General features: G+C 35.2%; 4 protein-coding genes across 4 annotated transcripts; all 4 read left to right on the top strand.

Annotated features, from left to right (window-relative positions):
- Window positions 1–8,580: 8,580 nt before the first annotated feature.
- Window positions 8,581–9,489, top strand: LOC144450994 (sialate:O-sulfotransferase 1-like). The gene is made up of 2 exons (XM_078141753.1): window positions 8,581–8,782; window positions 9,140–9,489. The coding sequence occupies exons 1-2, from the start codon at window positions 8,581–8,583 to the stop codon at window positions 9,487–9,489; spliced, it is 552 nt and encodes a 183-aa protein (XP_077997879.1).
- A 2,806-nt stretch (window positions 9,490–12,295) lies between these two features.
- On the top strand, window positions 12,296–13,219 carry LOC144450993 (sialate:O-sulfotransferase 1-like). The gene is made up of 2 exons (XM_078141752.1): window positions 12,296–12,497; window positions 12,870–13,219. The coding sequence occupies exons 1-2, from the start codon at window positions 12,296–12,298 to the stop codon at window positions 13,217–13,219; spliced, it is 552 nt and encodes a 183-aa protein (XP_077997878.1).
- Window positions 13,220–15,483: 2,264 nt separating this feature from the next.
- On the top strand, window positions 15,484–17,811 carry LOC144450992 (sialate:O-sulfotransferase 1-like). The gene is made up of 4 exons (XM_078141751.1): window positions 15,484–15,622; window positions 16,189–16,359; window positions 16,898–17,089; window positions 17,462–17,811. The coding sequence occupies exons 1-4, from the start codon at window positions 15,484–15,486 to the stop codon at window positions 17,809–17,811; spliced, it is 852 nt and encodes a 283-aa protein (XP_077997877.1).
- A 2,706-nt stretch (window positions 17,812–20,517) lies between these two features.
- On the top strand, window positions 20,518–24,576 carry LOC144450502 (uncharacterized). Its single transcript, XM_078141139.1, has 5 exons — window positions 20,518–20,661; window positions 21,981–22,058; window positions 22,447–22,530; window positions 23,315–23,416; window positions 24,017–24,576. The coding sequence occupies exons 2-5, from the start codon at window positions 22,032–22,034 to the stop codon at window positions 24,107–24,109; spliced, it is 306 nt and encodes a 101-aa protein (XP_077997265.1). The 5' UTR covers window positions 20,518–20,661; window positions 21,981–22,031; the 3' UTR covers window positions 24,110–24,576.
- The last annotated feature ends 213 nt before the right edge of the window (window positions 24,577–24,789 follow it).

Raw genomic sequence — 24,789 nt, 5'->3', positions numbered from 1 at the left:
GTCTTGATTGCGGTCAAAGACAATATATTAATGTTGTTGTGTGTTGTACTTAAAAGACATAGAAGTAAAATACTTTGAACATTGCACTGTACAAAATGTAATTGGTATAATATATTAAGGAAATGGGGTGTCATTTCATTTTAACTCTGATTAAAGTGGCAAAATTTCAGTTTATGAAACTCTAGTGAAATTACCTACATAAAAACCCAAATAAAGTATTCTAGTACAATGTTAATGTCAATGCATGCCTTCTATAACACAATCTTTTTCTAGTGTGGTTAGAACAGTTAATTGCATATCAGGAGTTTAAATGTCATCAGCTTGTTCATTATATGTATAATAAATTAATTATTTATAAGTTATATCTTAACACTAGGTATAACTTCAGCTAATTACAGGTGATGGTCAAGTGTGCTTCAGTTAGTGCAATGCTACAAGCACCTATGTGTAGCAAAGCTATGCCACAGAAAGTATAAACTCACATTGTACTCCTTTAAGGTTAATATGTCCGAGATAACAGTTCTTATATGGTGAAGAAAGTGTATTATATTTTAGTACTTTTTGCGTTAAAGTTGGCTTTGGAAATAAATTGAGAATAAAATAAACAATTATTGTAGTAACGTTTTGTTGGTCAACGATTGATTATTCCAATCTCCCTTTCTAGCTATATGGATGGTATTGTATGCCTGTCTGTCTGTCGCTGCTTGTATGTAGGCTTCTGTGTGTCATATTCTACATAAAAACCATATCTATGCATTTGCTTGATTCTAGATTTTAGAAATTACAATGCAAACGAATACACTACACAAATGTCGTAATACCTCTAACATTCATTTGTCAAAATAGCAGGTATTTGAGGAAGTTGAGGGACCGAACTGGGTGGATCGGAGAGGGGAGTGTTCCCCGCTGATGGAACTTTTTGAAATATAAGGACCAAAAGTATGCCCTCTACTTCTATCTTCTTGTCTGGAATAGCCATAGTGAAATGTTCTGGAGTTTAGACTTCTTGTAATACTTGACATTAAATATAGCAATTATTAAGAAATAACATACACGTGCGTTTTGCAATACATTTTCCAAAAGTTCAGACGTTCTGTGCTTCTAATAGGTGAAATTGTTCCAATTTAAAACAGATTAATAAACATATATATTAAAATCCCAGCTGGAAATTTTAATATAAAATACCTTTATAATGAATTCTTCTATTTCACATTTAAAACCTGCCATTGTAATAAGCAAACATGGCATACACTAACAACGCATTTGCTTGAAGACTCATAACCCCGTCAGGAAATGGTTTGAGTAAGCAATAAGACAGATCAAAGTAAGAAATGATAACATCACACTGTCTTTTGTTTGTTTGGAAGGGTGGCATCTGTGATGTCAGAGATCATGATATCTAAATTCATTATTGTAATCCAACAACAACTCCTTTGCAGTAGCTGCATGTCGACAGATGTTTTACACACTTTCCAAAATAAGTGAAACATGATTTATAGTTCACAAAATAATCAGGTATAAATTTACAGTCCTTAAGATTATTTTATATTTTAATCTTTACGAATAGCCTATTCGGTGGATGACAATGCCTAGATTAAAATATGCAACTCCAGTTTTCTGTATCATGTTGGACTACTTTGGGTTCTTTACATTGGATTGCACATGACATATTTTATACACTATCTATCCGTCCATCCATCCATCCACCCACCCATCCGTCCGTCCGTCCGTCTGTCTGTCCGTCGTTCATTCATTCATTCATTCATTCATTCATTCATTCATTCATTCATTCATTCAACCTGTGTCTCCCTGTCTTGCTTTCTTATAAATTTCTCTACGATTCTCACCACCACATAGCAATTCTAGTCCGTCAGGTGTCACCAACCACCTGTCATTAGATGATCAGTCGACCTGAAAAAGCAAAACAACAAAGTCCAGTTCTAGGATAAATTGAAAATTGAAATCAGGTCTGCGTGTTTGGAGGGGGGCATAGATATACAAAACCTGAGACAAGACATGCAACCACGTACACAACATGAGTTCTTTTCCAACTAGACCTAGCACATACACTCTCATCGCAATTTGACCTAACCTATCGGTAGTGTAAAATATGATTATTTTATGTAAAGCAAACAATGAACGGGATGCGGTGAAATGTAAAATTACAAAACAATGGTATCTTTGAAGAAAAAACATATGATCCAAGGAAGACTCTTTTAGTCTAGCTTGAGATATGACATGATTCAATACCTCCAGAATGTAACTTGTGTACCGTATCCGGCACACAGTTCATGCATTTTATGTTAACCAGTTTCAGGTATCTGTTTGCGAAACTAAACTAAGAGTGAGTGAGTGGGTATGCTTTAAACACGACTGCATCTAAAGCTGTTCAGATTCAGAGGCAATCAAGTCATCTAAAATTAAGATATACTATGGCATGCAGATCAATTCATCAGCTTGTGCACAGATGTTGCCAATTCTTCTTATGTTTAATTCGCAGCAGTCATAATTAATAATATATGGTTGATATGCAAGTCATTAAATATCATATATTGATAGCCGAATACGTTGCCATGGGTGTCTCAGGAAAGGTTTCCACCTAGCTCATCATTACATGTGGATATATTATTATATAATTGTTTACCATAAAACAAAACAAAATATGAATTAAAATGGCAGACTAAAAGTCATATATAAAATACCTCAAATATTGACCTAACAATACCAGATAGGGACTCAGATCATATATATGCAAATTACATCAAGTAATATGTTGAAATCAAAAATCTTGTAATTCATTGTAGGCAGGATATATATTTAATTCTTTCATTGTGTGATCAACCCAATTGACAACAGCATTTTACAGTTGTGAGCAACCGGATTCAAACAAGTGAGTATATCTCTGTTTTCGTTGCAAATGTAATAAAAGTTAACTGGAAAGCAAGTTGTGCCACACAACTATCGTCTTACTGTATATTCCTTTAATTACAACTATCTTGAATCTACACTTAAACCGGAAGTCAAATTTCGTATTATTTCTCAATTAAATCCCACATGCTTTCATTTTATACCTACACGCACACACCTTATTCACTCTGGTACAATGGTACACGTAATCGTAAATACCAATTATTGGTTTTAGACTGTAGCTTACTTCAAAGTAATGTTTCCATGATTGAAAATGTGTAAGCATTTGATACTTGTAACTGTATGTTATGCAAATTTTCTATCAAAGACTTTGCTAAATTGTAATAATTTAAACTTTCGAACCGGGATTTATTTACATGTTTCGTGACAAAAGAGAATGCGAGGTTGGTGACAGGCGAGTTGTACGTAACATCACTTGTATGTATCGTTCCCAAATTTCATTCTTCGCTCAGCAAATGGGTATGTGAGTGACGTAAGGGACTCTAATTGTCACGGCAAGTAGAATACAAGCATTTCTGACTCAACTTTCGATATATTATGGAATAATGTATGTAACTCTTCCTGCTCAAGCAATTATTAATAAATTCAGTTGAGATGAGAAATGACGATTTTGGATACGTTTGGCTCGTTATTTAAATCATTTTAATTTGAACGAACCATTGAAGCAACTTTTTCGAAGTTTATAAATTAATTCGCATGTTTTTTCTTTTCTTATGACGTGTACAGAAAGTATGGTGACGAAAGGCTGGCCTCGGGGCAGACTGTTACAACTGCTCATCGTATGCACAAGTATTCTACTGTTTTTCTGGCTACATATGAAATTGCTAGAATCAAACGAATTGCGATCATGTAAGAAGGATGGTACAATAGAGAAGAGTTTGTCAAAATCCTCAGAAACATCAGTCGACCAAGTAGATAAAAAAGTGGTAGACAACAGCAATGATCAACGAAGCCCTTCAAAATACCCAGAAACATCAGTCGACCAAGTAGACAAGAAAGTGGTAGACAACAGCAATGGTGAACGCAGCCCTTCAAAATCCCCAGAAACATCAGGCGGCCAAGTAGACAAGAAAGTGGTAGACAACAGCAATGATCAACGCAACCCTTCGCCAGTACGTGTTTTGATAGACGCAAGGATGAATTCAGGGTCTTCATATACAGGCAGATATTTTTCAAATGATCCAAGCTTCTTTTATATTTATGAGCCATGTCTTTTCTTGGCACGAAGTTTGGAGATTGGTGTATTGAATGACACTGAAGATAACTTTAAAAAAATGCAAGAACCATTAATCAATTGTCTGCATGATATGTTTCATTGCAATTTTGCGAATTGCGATTCATTCACTAAGGCCCTGGGCACGATAGGTTGGGTAAGGGGGCACATGCATATAAATATTACACAGGCTGAAGAGAATACTTTGACAGCTCTATGTAAGACTAAACAAAATGTAGTGATAAAAGTTTTACGCTTAGACGATCTATCGAAAGCGTACTCAACAATAGAAAAAGACAATATCAAAGTGATCTATCTTGTACGAGATCCTCGTTCAAGACTGTCTTCGCGTATGAAGGGCTTTCGCGGGAGGTACCCTGATGCAACCAAAATTCCTCAGTTTAGGAGTAACGCATTTAACTACTGTGAATGGATGAAAAGAACAATGAAGGGTTTCAAGGAACGACCCAAAGAATTGAGAGATAATTTTATTCTAGTACGCTATGAAGACTTAACAGACAGACCAAATGACATAGTTCCCATACTGTACGATTTTGTAGGAGTACCAATACATGAAACAATAGAACAGTTGATGTTAGATAATCAATTATCGGAAAAATCAAGTAATTCGTGGATGGATAGGTTTTCATTTGAAGCAGTATCGATAGTACAAGAGCTTTGTCCGGAAGAATTGTTTCATGCTTATGGTTACGTCACAGTGAAAAGTGAACGGGATTGGCTAGATCGGTCTCAAACCTTAATGCTACCGAAAATACCCATGTTTGAGGACTTCGAAGTTGCTGTGTAATTTTGTTCATTTTATTTCAAACATACAACACAAATGTAGTAGGAAGCATGAATTATTGTGTACTTTGGTAGAATTGATACATGAACTAAGCCATGCGGCATCTGCAGCTCAAAAGAATCAATATACCGACACGGACCTTAGAAGCCAAATAACTTGTCATTATGACAGCGTATTCGAATAACGGTTTAAAATATCGTATTGTCAAAAATATATATATCTAATTTCAGGGGGAATGTGAACGACGGGTCTTTTTAAATTCCAACACAGCTTATGAAAAGAAATAATATCTAAGACTTGGTCAACAAAGTAGATGGGTTTTTGAAATATAAATAAATTAAAGTCCTTGGGTTGTCCTTATATTTTAATTTCTTTTTTATTCCTCTTTGTTTATGTCTATGGGGATTTTCATTGATTTATCTTGGTAGCGTTCAAATTCAATATATGACTCTTGCTGTGTGTTGTACTTAACCTGGAAGACATAGAAGTAAAATACTTTGAACGTTGCACTGTACAAAATGTAATTGGTATAATATATTAAGTAAATGGAATGTCATTTCATCTTAACTCTGCTTAAAGTGGCAAGATTTCAGTTTATAAAACTCTAGTGAAATTACTTACATAAAAGCTCAAACAAACTAATCTCAAACAAATATTCTAGTACACTGTTAATGACAATGCATGCCTTCTATAACACAACCGTTTTCTGGTGTTGTTAGAACAGTTAATTGTATATCAGGAGTTTAAATGTCCTCCGTTTTTGTTCATTATATGAATAATAAATTACGTCATTGAATTTTTTATAAGTTATATCTTAACACTAGGTTTGACTTCAGCCAATTATAGGTGTGGTCAAGTGTGCTTCAGTTAGTGCAATACTACAAGCACCTTTTAAATATGTAGCAAACTATGCTAGAAAGTATAAACTTACACTGTACTCCTTCAAGGTTAATATGTCCAAGATGACAGTTCTTATATGGTGAAGAAAGTGTATATGTTTTAGCACTTTTTGCGTTAAAGTTGGCTTTGGAAATAAATTGAGAATAAAATAATAGTTGTTGTAGTAACGTTTTGTTGGTCAACGATTGAGTTTTCTAATCTCCCTTTCTAGCTATATGGATGGTGTTGATATATCTATCTATCTGTCTGTCTGTCTGTCTGTCTGTCTGTCTGTCTGTCTGTCTGTCGCTGCATGTATGTAGGTTCTGTGTGTCATATTCCACATCTAAACCGTGTCTATGCATTTGCTTGGTTCTAGGTTTTAGAAATCACAATGCAAATGTATACAATACACAAATGTCGTAATAGCTCTAACATCCATTACTTAAACGAGCAGGGACAATGATGCAATAGGGGGAAACTAAACTGAGGAAGTTGATGGACCGAATGGGGTGGATCGGAGAGGGGAGTGTAAACCGCCGATGGAACATTTTGAAATATATAAAGGCCACAAGTATGCTCTCTACTTGAGAAAAATAGTTATATTTCACAACCAAGGTAATTTTTCATACCAGAGAACTACCATCGGCAGCCATCTTCAGAACTGTTTGTCTCGTAGTGATGGTATGATGCCTGGTATGAAAAATTACCTTGGTTGTGAAATATAACTATTTTTCTCAAGATATTGTCCAACCTGATGAAACTATTCACGGATATGCTCTCTACTTCTATCTTCTTGTCTGGTATGGTCAGAGTGAAATGTTCTGAAGTTTAGACTCTGAAATTTAAATATAACAATTATTAAGACGTAACCTATACATGCATTTTGCAATACATTTTCCAGAGTTCAGACGTTCTGTGCTTCTCAAAGGGCAAATAGTTTTGGTTTTTCCAATTTAAAACAGATTAATAAACATAGATATTATAATCCCAGCTGGAAATTTTAATATAAAATGCCTTTATAATGAATTCTTCTATTTCACATTTAAAACCTGTCATTTTAATCAGCAAATATGGCGTGTATTGACAACGCATAGGCTTGGCGACTCATAAACCCGCCACGAAGTAGCTTGATTAAGCAATAAGACAGACCAAGGTAAGAAATGATAACATCACACTGTCTTTTTCTTTTGATGGATGGGTGGCATCTGTGATGTCAGAGATCATCATGATATCTAAATTTATTATAATCCAACAACTCCTTTGCAGTAACTGCATGTCGACACTCGACAGATGTTTTACACACTTTCCAAAATAAGTGAAACATGATTTGTAGTTCATCGTAGCACACAAAATAATCAGGTATAAATTTACAGTGCTTAAGAAAATTGGTATCTTATGTATAAATTATGTACCTTTGCACAAGATATTCATTCTTGCATTGCACCAATTATCGGAGGTCTTACCCACCCACAGCGGATTGTTGATATGTGAAACAGATTACAAGGTCTGGTTAGAACTGACACAATTTAAAATATTGTTCAAATGTTATTTATTACTGTAACCGTGTCATATTTTTAATCGTTTGCTCCAGGCTTAATTAATTCATACTTCTTTTATCTGTTGACCTTTAGGAATATCATATTCGGTGGATGACAATGCCTAGATTAAAATGTGCATCTCCAGTTGTCTGTATCATTGGACTACTCTGTGTTCTATACATTGGATTACACATGACATATTTAATACACAGAAGACAACATATTCCAGCTCCATCAAGCAAAAAAGAAATTATACGTAAGCACTGAAATATTTTCAGCAATCTTTCTCGAGTCGTTCTGTTGTACATAATAAACGTTCATTTATAAGTTTTGATATCTATGTAAATGCTTGATATCTATCTGTCTGTCTGTCTGTCTATTTGTCTGTCTGTCTGTCTATCTATCTATATATCTGTCTATCTATCTATCTATCTATTTATCTATCCATACATCCAACCATACATCGATCCTTCGGTCCATTCATCCGTCCGTCCGTCTGAGTGTCTGTCTTTTGTTCATTCATTCAACATGTCTCTCCCTCTTGTGTTTCCTTAAAAATAATAATAATTTTCTTATCATCCGCTGCGTATTCGTTGATTTTCTTCATTTCAGACAAACCAGTAAATTGCAATATATCTTTGTCGCCTCCACATACCCATCCTCTCATTGCACTGACGAGTTTTCCAGGGTCTGGTAACACGTGGACGCGTAATCTCATAGAACAAGCGACTGGAATTTATACTGGTTCTCGGTATAATGATCAGAGACTTTATAGAAATGGTAATATATATAACTATTGATATGTTTCAATTACTAATAGAACAAGGAAAAGTAGGGAGTTTTCAATAAATGAACATGATAAGATATTGTATTGTATTGCGACAGAATAGTTATGAATATATATCACACGTGAACACGCGTACGGTAAATGGTTTAACAACAAGGAAAATTTATCAAGTCATTTAAACTAATGAGTTTTGCCATTCAAAATATTAATAATGCTGACGATGATGACGACGATGATGATGATGATGATGATGATCATGACGATGATGATGATGATGATGATGATGATGTGGTGGTGGTGGTGGTGGTGGTGGTGGTAGTGGTGCTGATGGTGATATCGGTGGTGCTTGTGCTCGTGGTCAAAACGGTGGTGGTCGTTTGGGTAGGGTGGGGCAGAGTCACAAAGGAATAACCTTTTCCTTTCTGTGATGGAACTAGGCTTGGCTGGAGAGCTGGAAGACATCAATCTTGGTACAACACTAACAGTGAAAACACACAAAAGAATGTCCACTCATTTTGATGCTGCTATATTGCTTATACGTGATCCATATAAAGCACTGGTGACATATTTTCAATTCAAAAGAGCTGGACATACTGGTGTTGCACCTCCATCGGTATTTAATGGCACAGGTAATCTCCATCTTACTGTTCTTTGTACGATTTTTGTAGGCATGTCACATCCTGTCCATCTTATCCAAAATACTATCATGTGATTTATAGCAAAATTAATATACCAACGGTCAGCATAACATCAGCATTCTTTAAAGTAAAGAGAAGCACGTTTAACTTAGATTAATGTGGTAGGCAATTTAAAGAAACATGAGATATTACTGTTCAGGCATTGTTGCAAGCCAGATCACATTTTCCCGCTGACGCATTGGGCGTCCAGTTGTTTACGAAAATGCTGTTCAGGACTTGAATATGAAAATTGTTTTGTTTATATACGCTTTCGAAATCCATCATTTCAAATTGAAATATTTTTTGCAGACTGGAGGGAGTTTGTGAGTGTGGAATCTGCGGTGTGGGAAGAGCATGCAACTACATGGTTAGATTTTCCTAATCCTCTACTGGTAGTGAAATATGAGGACCTCAAAATGTATACGACAAGAGAAGTTCGCAAAATTACACACTTTCTTGGCGTACCTATTACCGAAACTGAGCGATATGAATGTTTGAAGAATAATCTTGAGGGTAATTTTAAGAGAAAATCTGATGGAAAAGAGCAACGGGATCTCTTCACACCAGAAATGCACGAAGAGGTCGATTCACACATCCGAGCTGTTAACAACTTGCTAACTGCACGGAATATACCAGAATTGAAACGAGACTATGAATAATTAAACAGATGGATTTATTTAATTTCCTATGAAGTAACCATATCATCTTTACATATACAACATACACATGTTGACTGAATGAAGAAAAAATATTGGGGTATAATATCTAATTTTGTAGCTACCAAAACACGATATTTGTGTTCAACAGCAATGAAGGAATTGGACTTATACGCTTGTGGGAGTAACTTTCGTTGAATATTAAAAATGTATTCATTATTCACTATTTACTCAGATGTGAATAAAGTTATTCTTTTTGATGCAGATAATTATGCTCTATTCGATTTGATTACTTTTAAGGAAAGGAAGCCCTTGGTCCATTTTGTAGAATTTTGCAATCTTTCACAAATGTTCATACACAGATCATATCTAAATTTAGTTATAGATGATAAATGAAATATTGATCAAACTCAAGTCGTTTGTTTTAAAATCATATTCATAGTAAATTTCGTTAAAATCTGGATTATTTATGTTGGACTTTCTTCTTACAAAATGATAATTGATCTATAGATTTAATACCTGTATCTTTATTGATGTAAAACATCAGCAATATTCTTTTCAGTATTCAACAATATGTTTGTTCTTCTCAGAGGTTAACTGGCGGCACACGGTACTGGAAACCTACCAGTCATTTGGCTACATCACTTGGTAATTAATTTGTAATCAATAACTGGAAATCGTAGGTTACAGTAGGGCAGCCACTTCCAATGATAACAGAGTCTTAATGGTTGAGCTCGTTTAGATAAGGGGTCCCATAAATATATAGAAAGGTTTAATACATGGGCATAACCTTATGCATACTAATGCTGGATTGACGTGAAGTGCAACACTAAATGTGGTATATGGAACAATTTGAAAACAGAATACAAATTAAATGCTACTTAAAGTCGTTCACTTATTTTGTGTCTCCCCCTCTACCCCCCCCCCCCACATCCAATAATGACTGACATAGTGAACCACGCACATTGTTCTACGTTCCAAAAACGGCGTGTCCTTGACCGATCGCGGCCAACCTATTTCATATTATTGAAAATAAGAATTAGGGTTTATTCCTTTCTTTCAATCTGCATAATACATAATATGTGCTGGTCGCGTTTCTTCACAGACTTAATTAAATTGTATGCTGTCAAATTTAAAACAGATTAATAAACAGTTCGTTTATTATAGTCCCAGTTGCACATTTTAATATAATATGAATTCATATTGATTCGGCATATTTGAAATGCCATTTTAAAAAGCAAACACTGACAACGCATAGGCTTGGAGACTCATAAACCCGCCAAGAAATAGCTTGCTTAAGCACTAAGACATACCAAGGTAAGAATTGAAAACATCGCACTGACTGTTTGTTTGGGCTGGTGACATATGTGATGTCAGAGATCATGATATCTAAAGTCATTGTATTCCAACAAGTCCTTTCCAGTAACTGCGCATGTCAATATATGCCTTACACATTTTTTCAAAATAAGTGATATATGATTGTCAGGTCATCTTAGCACACACAGTTACTGCATTCAGATATTTACAGTGCATGCGAAAGTCGGTATCAACATGTACCCTTACACAGGATATTCATTCTTGTATTTAATTTGGCGCTAATTGTTGCAGGTCTTACCCACCCACAACGGAGTGTTGATATGTGAAACAGATTACAAGGTCTGGTTAGAACTGACACAATTTAAAATATTGTTCAAATGTTAATTATTACTGTAACCATGTCATATTTTTAATCGTTTGCTCCAGGCTTTCATCAATTAATTCATACTTCTTTTATGTTATATACTTTCAGAATAGCCTATTCGGTGGATGACAATGCGTATATTAAAATGTGCATCTCCAGTTTTCTGTATCATTGGACTACTTTTGGTTCTCTACATTGGATTTCACATGACATATTTAATACACACAAGGCAACATATGTCGGCTTCATCAAGCAAAAAAGAAATTATACGTAAGCACTGAAATATTTTCATCAACATTTCTCAAGTCGTCCTATTATACATATTAAACGTTCATTCATTCTTTTGATGTCTCTGTATTTGTTTGATAACTATCTACCTATCTATCTATCTATCTATCTATCTATCTATCTATCTATCTGTCTGCATGTCTGTCTGTCTATCTACTAGTATCTATCCAGCTATCTGTCCGTCCATCCATCCATCCGTCTGTCAGTCTGTCGTTCATTCATTCATTCATTCATTCATTCATTCATTCATTCATTCATTCATTCATTCAACATGTCTCTCCCTGTCTTGCTTTCTTGTAATTAAATTTCCATTTAGTTCTCATCCGCTACATATTCGGTCATTTCTTCATTTCAGACAAACCAGTAAATTGCAATATATCTTTGTCGCTTCCACATGCCCATCCTCTCATTGCACTGACGAGTTTTCCAGGGTCTGGTAACACTTGGACACGTCATCTCATAGAACAGGCGACTGGAATTTATACTGGTTCTGTGTATAAGGATCGGAAACTTTATAGAAATGGTAATAATTATATCATTATTTAAGAAATGGTATGCTTCAATTACTAATAAAAGAAGGAAAAATTAGGAGTTTTCAATGAATGAACACTATAAGATACCTAATTGTGACAGATTAGTTATAATAGATATGACATGTACAAACAGTGAATATTTTAACAAGGGGAGAATTTATCAATTCGTTTAACCTGATAACTTTTGCCATATAAATTCTTCAAAGTGGCACACAACTATGACAGACACATCTAAAATGATGATAATGATGATGATGTGGTGGTGGCTTGGGGCGAAGTCAAAACAACTAACCTCTTCCTTTCTGTGATGGAACTAGGCTTGACTGGGGAGTTGGAAGACATCAATCTTGGTACTACACTAACAGCGAAAACACACAAACGAATGTCCACTCATTTTGATGCCGCCGTATTGCTTATACGTGATCCATATAAAGCGCTGGTGGCATATTTTCACTTTAAAAAAGCTGGACATACTGGTGTTGCACCTCCATCAGTATTTAATACCACAGGTACATGTAATCTCCACCTTACGGTTCTTTGTACGTTTTGATAGACATGTCACTTCCTGCCCATCTTATCCAAAATACTATCTGTGATGTGACTTAGAGCAAACTTTTATATAACAACTTTCAGCATAACATCAGCCTTCTTTAAAGTAAAGAGGAGTACGTTTAACTTAAATTAATGTGGTAGGTAATTTAAAGAAACATGAGATATTACTCTTCAGGCATTGTCGCAATCTAGAGCAAATTTTCACGTTGACACATTGGGGTGTCAAGTTGTTTACGAAAATGCTGTTCAGGATTTCACTATGAATATTTTTGGTGTTTTTATATACACTTTCGAAATCCTTTATTTCATAACTGAAATATTTTTTACAGGCTGGAGGGAGTTTGTGAGAGTGAAATCTGTGGTGTGGGAAGAGCATGCAACTGCATGGTTGAAGTTTCCTAATCCTCTACTGGTAGTGAATTACGAGGACCTCAAAATGTATACAACAAGAGAAGTTCGCAAAATTACACACTTCCTTGGCGTACCTATTACCGAAACTAAGCGATATGAATGTGTGAAGAATAATCTTGAGGGCAATTTTAAGAGAAAATCTGATGGAAAAGAGCAACGGGATCTCTTCACGCCGGAAATGCACGAAGAGGTCGATTCACACATCCGAGCTGTTAACAATTTGCTAACTGCACGGAGTATACCAGAATTGAAACGAGACTATGAATGATGGATTTATTTCTTGATATCTGAGAAAGTAACCATATCATGATCTTTAGTTATAACATACACAAGCCAGGTTGAACACGTTCACACTCAAATATGGGCTTAATACCCAGAATATTCTACGTCACAGCAACTGATGTTCATGTCATTGGTTTTGCGGTGCTCTGTTCAAATTCGACAGTTTTTCCTGACTTTTCATCAATTATGATTCTTGAGATATAAGTACATTATTACTAAATATATTTCTTCATTTAGCCAGAAACTACCATTCAACTAAGGATTTTCCCATTGCTGTTTTATTAACTAGTAGTGACAAGCCCACTTAGGTTACTTGTAGTTTCCCTGGCTGAGAAACAGCATTGGGTATAATATGGGGATAATAATTTTGTAGCTACAAAACATTATATGTGTGTTCAACAGCAATGTAGGAATTCAATTTATCCGCTTTTGGGATTATTTTTTGTTCCGTATCAAAATGTTATTATATGTATTAGTGTCTGCATACTCAAATGTGAATACATTAAACTTATTTCTTTTGATGTAAATAATTATGCTCAATTTGATTTCATTACTTTTAAGCGAAGGGAAGCACTTGGTCCATTTTGTTGAAGTTTTGCAATTTTTCACAAATTTTCATACACAGATCGTATCTAAATTTAGTTATAAGGGGAAACTAATTATTATGACCAAACTCAAGTTGTTCGTTTTAAAATATTAAATTTTGTTAAATTCTGGATTATCTTGCATAAGGCTTAAAAAATTATTTATCTTTGACTTTCTCCTTACAAAATTATAATTAATCTATAGATTCAATACCTGTATCTTTAATTATATAACATATTACATGCACATTACACTTCACATATATAGAGTTTTGCAATACTCTTTCCAGTGTTCAAGCATTCAACAATATGTTTGTGCTTTTCAGAGGTTCATTGTAATGTCATTCTATTTCAGTAGCAATGTGTCATTTTCACGTACAGTTCGCACGTGTGAGCTTGCATTTCACTTTAGGCAAAATGTCTAGGGCAAATGGAGTGCATAAAGACCCTTTTGTTTGCTTATATATTGTTTGATATATGGCATTTCACACGTTGTTTATTTGCATCGTTTACAGTGTCTTATCTAATGCCCACGCCTTTTGTAAGTCTAATTGACAACTGGGCCAACGGTTTTTACTAGACCAATTTGATACATATTTAGCGTCAATTCGCTATATTGACTACCACACTTATTTAACGTCAGTTATTTCTACTCAGTTGTAATCACTATGTATTTAGACTCAGTATATATGAAATTTGAGAGTCATGTAAAACGTTTTCAGTGCAAAATGGGACAAAAACATGAGCTCAAAGTCAGTGCTCCTTCTAGCAGTTTGAATTTCCCGCATGTGTATAAAATACCCATAATACCTTTTTTATAGCCGACATCTGTGTTTAAAAGCAAACACTGACAACGCATAGGCTTGGAGACTCATATTCATAAACCCGCTAAGAAATAACTAAGACAGACCAAGGTAAGAAATGATAACATCGTACTCTCTGTTTGTTTGGGCTGGTGACATCTGTGATGTCAGAGATCATATCTAAATTTGTTTACGATATGAAACTAAGATAAGTCCAACCATAGACCCTACACGTGTAGGGTCTATGGTCCAACTACAGAGTGATGTAATGTACACACTGTAAAAAGCCAAGTCTTGAGGAAAGTAGCAAGTCTGGTAATAAACAAGACACGGGGTTCACGTAAGATAAAAAAAGTAAATCTTTAATTCAACGTTTCGGCTTTACACAGAAAGCCTTCTTCAGGAATAGAGCCATGTATAGGCGGGTGTTGCTAGCTATGCTAAAGCTCGTATTTATTGTAATTTATTGTAAACCATGGCCAACACGTCCTTTGCATCAACTGTATGTCGATATATGCTTAACACATTTTCCAAAATAAATGATATATGACTTTTAGTTCATTTTAGCACACACAGTATTCAGATCTTTACAGTGCATGCGAAAATCGTTATCAACATGTACCTTTACACAAGATATTCACACCAACTGTTGGAGGTCATACCCACTCACAACGGTATGTCCATATGTGAAAAAGATTACAACGCTTGATTAGAACTAACACAATTGAAAATACTGTTCGAACGTGTATGTATGTATTATTATCAGGTCATGAATTCATTCATTTGCTCCAATCTTTCCTTTATAATTAATTCATGCTTCTTTTTATGTTTTATACTTTCAGAATAACATTCGGTGAATGACAATGCGTAGATTAAAATGTGCAACTCAAGTTGTCTGTATCATTGGACTCCTTTGGATTCTTTACATTGGATTACATATGACACATTTAATACACAGAAGACAACATATTCCAGCATCATCAAGCAAAAAAGAAATTATACGTAAGCACTGAAAAATTTTCATCAATCTTTCTCGAATCGTCTAATCTTATATATTAAACGTTCATTTACACGTTTCATATCTATATATGTGTCGCTCTCTGTCTCTCTGTCTATATATCTGTCTATCTGTGTTTGTCTGTCTGTCTGTCTGTCTGTCTGTCTGCCTACATATCTATCTACCTACCTATCTATCTATCTATCTATCCACCTACCTAACTATCAATCCCCTTCTATCAGCTATCTGCAATCCAACGATCAATCTATATATCTATAATCAATCTATCTATCTCTCCATCTATCTACGGTATATCTATGTTTGTCTATATATATATGTCTGTCTGTCTATGTATAGATCTATATATATATATATATATATATATATATATATATATATATATATATATATATATATATATCCATTCATCCATTCATCCATCCATCCTTACATCCAATCGTCCGTCTATCCGTATGTCTGTCGTTCGTTCATTCAATTGTCTCTCCCTCTCGTGCTTCTTTAAACTATTAATCAATTTTTGTCATCCTCCACGTAATACTATTCATTTCAGACAAACCACCAGTAAATTGCAATATATCTTTGTCGCTTCCACATACCCATCCCCTCATTGCACTGACGAGTTTTCCAGGGTCTGGTAACACTTGGACACGTCATCTCATAGAACAAGCGACAGGAATTTATACTGGATCTCGGTATAACGATCGGAGACTTTATAGAAATGGTAATAATTATATCATTATTTAAGAAATGGTATGTTTCAATTACTAATAAAAGAAGGAAATATTAGGAGTTTTCAATGAATGAACACTATAAGATACCTAATTGTGACAGATTAGTTATAATAGATATGACATGTACAAACAGTGAATATTTTAAGAAGGGGAGAATTTATCAATTCGTTTAACCTGATAACTTTTGCCATATAAATTCTTCAAAGTGGCACACAACTATGACAGACACATCTAAAATGATGATGATGATGATGATGATGATGATGATGATGATGATGATGATGATGATGATGATGATGATAGTGCTGGTGGTGGTTGTGGTTGTGGTTGTGGTACCAGTGATGCTGGTGTTGATGGTGCTAGTGATGGGTGTGCTGGTGCTGGTGCTCGTGGTCAACGGTGATGGTGGTGGTGGTGGTGGTGGTGGTGGTGGTGGTGGTGGTGGTGGTGGTGGTGTGGTGGTGTGGTGGTGGTGGCTTGGGGGCGAAGTCAAAACAACTTACCTCTTCCTTTCTGTGATGGAACTAGGATTGACTGGGGAGTTGGAAGACATCAATCTTGGTACTACACTAACAGCGAAAACACACAAACGAATGTCCACTCATTTTGATGCCGCCGTATTGCTTATACGTGATCCATATAAAGCACTGGTGGCATATTTTCACTTTAAAAAAGCTGGACATACTGGTGTTGCACCTCCATCAGTATTTAATACCACAGGTACATGTAATCTCCACCTTACGGTTCTTTGTACGTTTTGATAGACATGTCACTTTCTGCCCATCTTATCCAAAATACTATCTGTGATGTGACTTAGAGCAAACTTTAATATAACAACGGTCAGCATAACATCAGCATTCTTTAAAGTAAAGAGGAGTACGTTTAACTTAAATTACTGTGGTAGGCAATTTAAAGTAACATGAGATATTACTCTTCAGGCATTGTCGCAATCTAGAGCAAATTTTCACGCTGACACATTGGGGTGTCAAGTTGTTTACGAAAATGCTGTTCAGGATTTCACTATGAATATTTTTGGTGTTCTTATATACACTTTCGAAATCCTTTATTTCATAACTGAAATATTTTTTACAGGCTGGAGGGAGTTTGTGAGAGTGAAATCTGTGGTGTGGGAAGAGCATGCAACTACATGGTTAAAGTTTCCTAATCCTCTACTGGTAGTGAAATATGAGGACCTCAAAATGTATACAGCAAGAGAAGTTCGCAAAATTACACACTTCCTTGGCGTTCCTATTACCGAAACTAAGCGATATGAATGTGTGAAGAATAATCTTGAGGGCAATTTTAAGAGAAAATCTGATGGAAAAGAGCAACGGGATCTCTTCACGCCGGAAATGCACGAACAGGTCGATGCACACATCCGAGCTGTTAACAACTTGCTTACAGCACGGAGTATACCAGAATTGAAACGAGACTATGAATAATTAAACAGATGGATTTAATTCTTGATATCTTAGAAAGTAACTATATCATCTTTAGTTATAACATACATAAGCAAGGATGAACACGTTCGCACACAAATATTTATCTAAGGATTTTCCCACTGCTGTTTTATTGACTAGTAGTGACAAGCCTACTTAGGCTACTCGTAATTTCCTTGGCTGAATGAAGATAACGTATCGGGTATAATAGGGGCATAATATCTTATCGTCTAGCTACAAATACAGCATGTGTGTGTTCATTAGCAATGTAGAAACTGAATTTATGCGCTTTTGGGAGTAACTTTTGTTGCATATCAAATTTGATTATATTATGCATTATTGTCTGTTTACTCAAATGCGAATAAAGTTATTGCTTTTGATCAGATAATTATGCCCAATTCGATTTTATTACTTTCAAGCGAAAGAAAGCGATTGGCCCGTTTGTAGAAGTTTTGCAATCTTTCACAAATTTTCATACACAGATCATATCTAAATTTACTTATATGTGAGAAACTAATGAAATGTTGACAAAACTCAAGTTGTTTGTTTTAAGATATTAAATTTCGTTAAATACCAAATTGAAAAATTATTTATTTTTGAGTTTCTTCTTACATAATTGATCTGTAGAGTCAATCTATATCTTTTCATTATGTAAAACATTATATGCACATTGCACTTCACATATATGGAGTCTTGCAACATTGTTTTCAGTGTTCAAGCATTCAACAATATGTTTGTGCTTATCAAAGGTTACCTGCGACATACGATACTGGAAACGTAACCTACCAGTCATTTGGCAACATCACCTGGTAATTAAATATTCACCAATAGCTGGAAATCTTAGGCAATGTTGCAGTAGGGCAGCTACTTCCAATAATAACATGGTCTTAATGGTTAAGCTCATGCTCATTTAGCTAAGGGGTCGCACAAATATACGAAGTAAAGTACAAATGGGCGTAGCAAAAATGTTAATGCTGGACTGACGACATTTAACGCAAAATATATATGAAAACAATTTGCAAACAAAATACAAATTAATGCTACTTTGAATTCACTTATGTTTAGTGTCTCTCCCCTGAGCAGCCACCCTCACCCCCCCCCCACACACACACACACACACCTGCATTCACCATTCATTTACATGCAGGTATATTGCTAGCCAAATATTGTATTTTTTTTAAATCTAAAACAGATTTATACATATTTAATCCCAGCTTTAAATTTCGATATAACATGCCGTCATATTGTATTCGGCATTTCAATAAGCAAACATGGTGCACGTGTACACTGAAAGACGACAGGATTAAAGACAGTTGAACCGACAACAAAACAGGAAATATAGAGACTTTTCATAAAACATGGGTTTGCGATTTCATAGAGAAACATCAAGTTGATCTTGTGCATTTAAAGGGTATCGTTGCTATACGTTATTGCACCATGGGAGATAACAGAAATACATTCTTCAATGGTTGAGCACTGAATATTCATAAGGACAAAATGATATATACACTTCAGAATGAAACAGCTGTCAGTATTCAACCATTGAATAAAGTATTTCCGCTTTCTCCCATGATGCAATTGCCCATATGTATATCAAAACGTTATCATGCATTCAATAATTTGTGGTTATTAATAAAGTTAGTTGGCAGAAATAACATTACTTTAATCTCATGATCAGACAACCAAACAAGGTTTGTTACTGTCATTTATATTGAAATACGTCGTGTTCTGGTCTGAATTTAGTCATGCTAATAATTTATCTTAAGCCTTAAAAAGTTACAGGGGGTGGTGGAATAAGGGGGTGGGGGTCTAATTTTTCAAATCGGTTTTGTTGAGTACTCGTACACGTAGTCGCTCTCACCGACAGCGCCACACACGGCCAATCAAGCTGTAAACAGCTGAACGCTACAAAGCAGTACTGTACATCTCACTCACGTCAGGCATGACGATCGTTTCTGTAATGTGAATTAATTTCACCAAAATGTTGTCAATAATGGCTTTTACGTGGCTCTGTAGTATTGTTACGATCCAAAATATCGTATTTTGGAATTATGGGAATAAATACTACATTTCGACATTGTAGGCCATAGGTCAGAAGTAGACTGGCGATTACGAATCTGGGCAAACACGATGTAACTGAATGAAATTCACATGATTGGTTAACGAAAAGTATATAATAACTTTTATTATGGCTCGATCTAATATATGGCGTGATTTTCTATTTTTAGTTGTTGTGTAAATTCCATTGTATTCGAAGTATACTTAAGATGAGAATTAAACATCCAGAAGGACTCGGGTAGGTGATTCTGGCAAGCCGAAATCTCTTCTCAGTTGTAACTAATTCCCGACTTGGACCTGAACGATCCCGTACGAGAGTATGAGAGTGTGAGTGCTAGAGTGCAACGTTAGAACTATCCATACTTATACCGTTCAACTCTATGACTCGCAACAGTATGAATATAACTGTACATGTGTATTAAATGATGTATTTTTGTGTCATATCATACCACTACGTCACAAGCATATATCTAGATACCTTACTCGTATGCATTTATTCATCTCTATTAGTATTACTTCGTCATAATTTATATAGCTGCGTATTAATTGAGGAGAGAGATAGAGAGAGAGAGACCTAACTCCCATAATCCTTTTCGATATTTGCATATGAATTACTATCGTAAAATGACCTTTAATCCTTTGTTGCGAGGAATGACAAATACTTCACCATAGAGACTGCTCCAGAGAATATTGTTTACACATTGTGCAAGTCGAGGTAACTTGGGGACATATGAAATCGACGAGTGTGGCAGATTCTCAAATTTTGTAACTGGTTTGTCAAATACGCCATCACAGGTATGTAGACACGTCGGTTGTTGTCGTTTATCGCACGTATGAGAACGGTACGGGTACGGGTGACCGCATTACTATATTATGGCACTAAACAACGTTGTCCTGTAACGGTACGTCAGTAGTGGGGGTTGCAACGAAGAATGCTCCGAATAAATCCCTTTAGGTTTGGCCGTTTCTTACTCAAGACCACCAGTCGATCGTGTCACCTCTTCTCTTAATAACGTGTTTTGTTTGGTATAGTAGATTACTTCTTTGTTAAGCTCTGTCGATCAATAGAATTGCAGTTCTCTACCTGGCAAGGATTATGTCAACCCAATCTCCTTCTATTGTCCACGTTGAATAGTTCGATGCTCGTTGACTTCAGAGTGTACGACATAAATTTACTTGCTAGTAGGGTGTGGATAACACGTCTCCGAACTCTCACTACGTACATACGTGTTCAAATCAAATTTAGCGGTCTGTGATATCAACAGTAGTGTTGGACTGTTCTCTTGTAGTTAATACAATGTGTAATATAAGTACTTGCATCGCAAAATGGTTTTACACCCTCGGCTGTGTGGAACCCTGTAAATAAAAAGCCATGGTATGTAGTGAAGGTTTGTATTCAAAACATGGGTGTATTCAGATGTGTTATTGCTTATAGTATAACCGACTGCTATTTTACATGTACAAGAATACTGTATCTGGACTGATCCACGTGTTACAATGATCTACGTCTTTGCCCCCCCCCCCCCCAAAAAAAAAGTAGATAGCAAGCCGTGTAACGGTGTATATACTTTTTATGGAGCAGAGAATGTGTGAAATCTATCTTGTCGTAATAGGTTAAATATTGCCTATTTAAAAGTCTCACTTAATGTCTGTGTTATCAATAGTGGTATTATGATTTTAAGGCATTATTTCGTTCACCAAATTAATCCAATTACTTTACGACAAAAACATTAGTAAACACAATGCAGGAGGTACTATAGTTCCAATAACACGATGTAGTAAATCTGTAGAATATATTGATAGCGTAACAGTGTCATATGGGTATTAATGAGTTGTGAAACGTTTGGGTCGAAATTATGGGCGATACCACAAAAGTAGAAGCGGCAAGCCAAATTATATATTAATGTTGTACAAAGTGTTGATATTTATTGTTGTGTCTAATTAAACCTCAGGCCACCAAACAGAGTTTTTGGTTGTCTGAGATTAGGACAAAACAACCTAAAACTTACAACGGTGTTAAAATACATTAATAAAATTACAAACACTGTTACCGTCGAAGGTGTAGTCTAACCTAAGTCCTTCAATTGTTTTATTTACTTTTACTGTTCTTTTAGTGACGTCTCTACTCGACTCGGGTTACTCATTCTTAGCGGAGTAAAGTTAAAATGGCCTATAAGAAGGACCTGCAAGAGGTATGTATGCGGTTTCCCTTAATACTAGGGAGAACGCCACTTCAGGAAACTTTCAAAGGCATTTTCATGGACCTTGAGTTCTGGAGAGTCACATTATTTTTCGTGCGATTTCAGAGACACATCAAGCTGAACATGTGCTCATTCGGAGATCTTTGATACATGCCATACTGTTTCATGCATAGAAGACAGTAGACATGTATATGTAATAGTTGGACAATGAATATTTATGACCCCTACGTGCACATTACCGTCATGAACACGTCATGAATATTCATAGCATCATGGGCTGATGCCCTTGAAATACTCAGCATAAATAGACGTTTTTCAAGCACAGACAACGCATTTCTTTATATATTGTACTTTGACATATTTGTTTGTTTGTGTACAGACTCTAATTAATGCTGTTGAACAGGGAGATTTACAGTCAGCGGCATGTTGCATACAGAAAGGAGCTGATGTCAATGATATCCCGGTAAGATCATAATATTAATGAAATGGTCATGCATTTGATGATAAATGATACACTACAGGTGTGAAGGAAAGAGTCTGAGAAGTCTTTAAAGCCGTTTGGAACTATCGAAAATTTACATTTTATTGACTTGCATGAACTGCGCTATACTGTAATGTTATGTAATGTAATGTAATGTAATGTAATGTAATGTAATGTAATGTAATGCAATGTACAGTGTTGTACTCTACTGTAATGTACTGTGTTATGATGTAATGTAATGTAATGTAATGCAATGTAGTGTTGTACTCTACTGTAATGTACTGTGCTATGATGTAATGTAATGCAATGTTATGTACTGTTGTATACTTTACCACACTTCGATGTAATGTACTGCACTGTAGTGACATAATGTAATGCACTTTACTGTAATGCAACGTGCTGTGCTCTACTGTAATGTGAATCTGATATAGTATAATGTAATGTAGTGCAATGTAATTAATGTATCATGCCATGTCATGTCATGTCATGTCATGTGCTGTCATGTAGTCATTTCATGTAATGTAATGTAATGTACTGTAATGCAATGTACATACCATGTCATATCATGTCATGTACTACTATGTACTAGCCCCCTAGTACTGTACTATAATAGAAGTATACTCATTTTCCGAGCTATTACAACGTCATAACATGTCTTGTTGGATGGTGATGTGATTCGTGTTAATTATGATATAATGGCTGTAATATGACCGGCATTACTATGTATTAGTTACTTTAACACAGTTAACACTTGTTTTATATGCAGTGGGGCACTGAATCTCTCCTGATGCGGGCTATACGCTGTCGACATTCTAGGGTGGCAAAGTTACTAATAGACAACTGCGTTGACACTAAATACCAGTACTTGGTATGTATACATACATTGATGATCTTTTGCAAGTGTGGATCCCTTCTCACTTATCTATAGCTATTATGGGTCAGCATGCATTTTACTACATGTTTTATTTCAAAAATGGTCGTTCACTAGGGTAGTGCAACTCGGAATATTTACGACAATACAGTCGAAGGCCGTTGATTTGAACCTCAAACCATCTTGTTTGGGTGTCATGTGAGTTGTCCAACATTTGTTCGGATAAACGGTTGATCGGATAATGTACATCATGTAGTTAATTAACACACTAGCAAAATATGCATTTTCATCGTTAGACTGTTTACATCTTATGTATGGTTAATTTAGGAGGCACACACATGCATATTTCTTGACTGTGCCATCATGTGTAAAACGACTTTATAGTAACATGAATGTTCTCTTCAGTATGTGCATGGGTACATGTCCTATTTGTTCGTACAAGAGATTGTTATACTACTAATAGATTTAGAAATATTTATTCTGTGTATGTTTGTTGGTTTATTTGTTTATTACGTGAACGAATGCATCCTCCACCAACCAACAAACAAACAAACCAAAGTTTCAGTTTCCAACGAATTCTTATTCATTTACACACAGGTCTCGGAATCACCAAGGAAATGCAAGACGGCCAAAGACTATTGCGATTATTACAACATGCCAGATGTACGAGATGCAATCGAGCGACATTGATCACGTCACGTGATTGTCATGTGGTCGGTGATATTGACGGCAACTTAAAAAAAATTAAATCATGAATATGCATTTAGAAATTGATATAATTTGCATAAACATTTACTTTATTTACATCCTTATTAGGACTTGTCCACTCGTTCAAGGTTATCAAGTTACTAATTGGATTTGTACAAAATGTTAAATGATTGTATATATATCAAACGCAATTTGAAACAATGTAGGCAATTAACTTGTGCATTATGTATATTGTGTGATATATTAAGAGCAAGTTATCAAAACTCTTGTATTAAGCTAATGTTTTTTTTTCCTTTTCTTTTCTATTTAAGGGACATTTTTTACTGCTTTTACAAAATCACTTTATTTTATGTATAAATTTGTACCGGGCAAAATCTTTCTATTAACATAATATTTGATTCTGTAATATAGTTTTTAAATTGTGTCTTGTTGCGGTGTTATCTTACCAATTGTTAGTCAATATTATATACCTTTAGCAATATCGATGAACCTAGGTTGACATGACGTCAACAGTAGTAATAAATGATATATGTAAATATATACTGAGTACTAATAGTGAGTAAGTCAATATATGAAGGGAACGCTACCATGGGAATATAAGGTGTTTAAATATTAATGACTCTTGAACGCATATGACCAAAAAATGAAACAATAATAACCTT

This window comes from Glandiceps talaboti, chromosome 20 (genome assembly GCF_964340395.1).
Source record: "Glandiceps talaboti chromosome 20, keGlaTala1.1, whole genome shotgun sequence".
Taxonomy (NCBI): Eukaryota; Metazoa; Hemichordata; class Enteropneusta; family Spengelidae; genus Glandiceps; species Glandiceps talaboti.
This window is presented reverse-complemented; position numbering and strand designations above follow the sequence as displayed.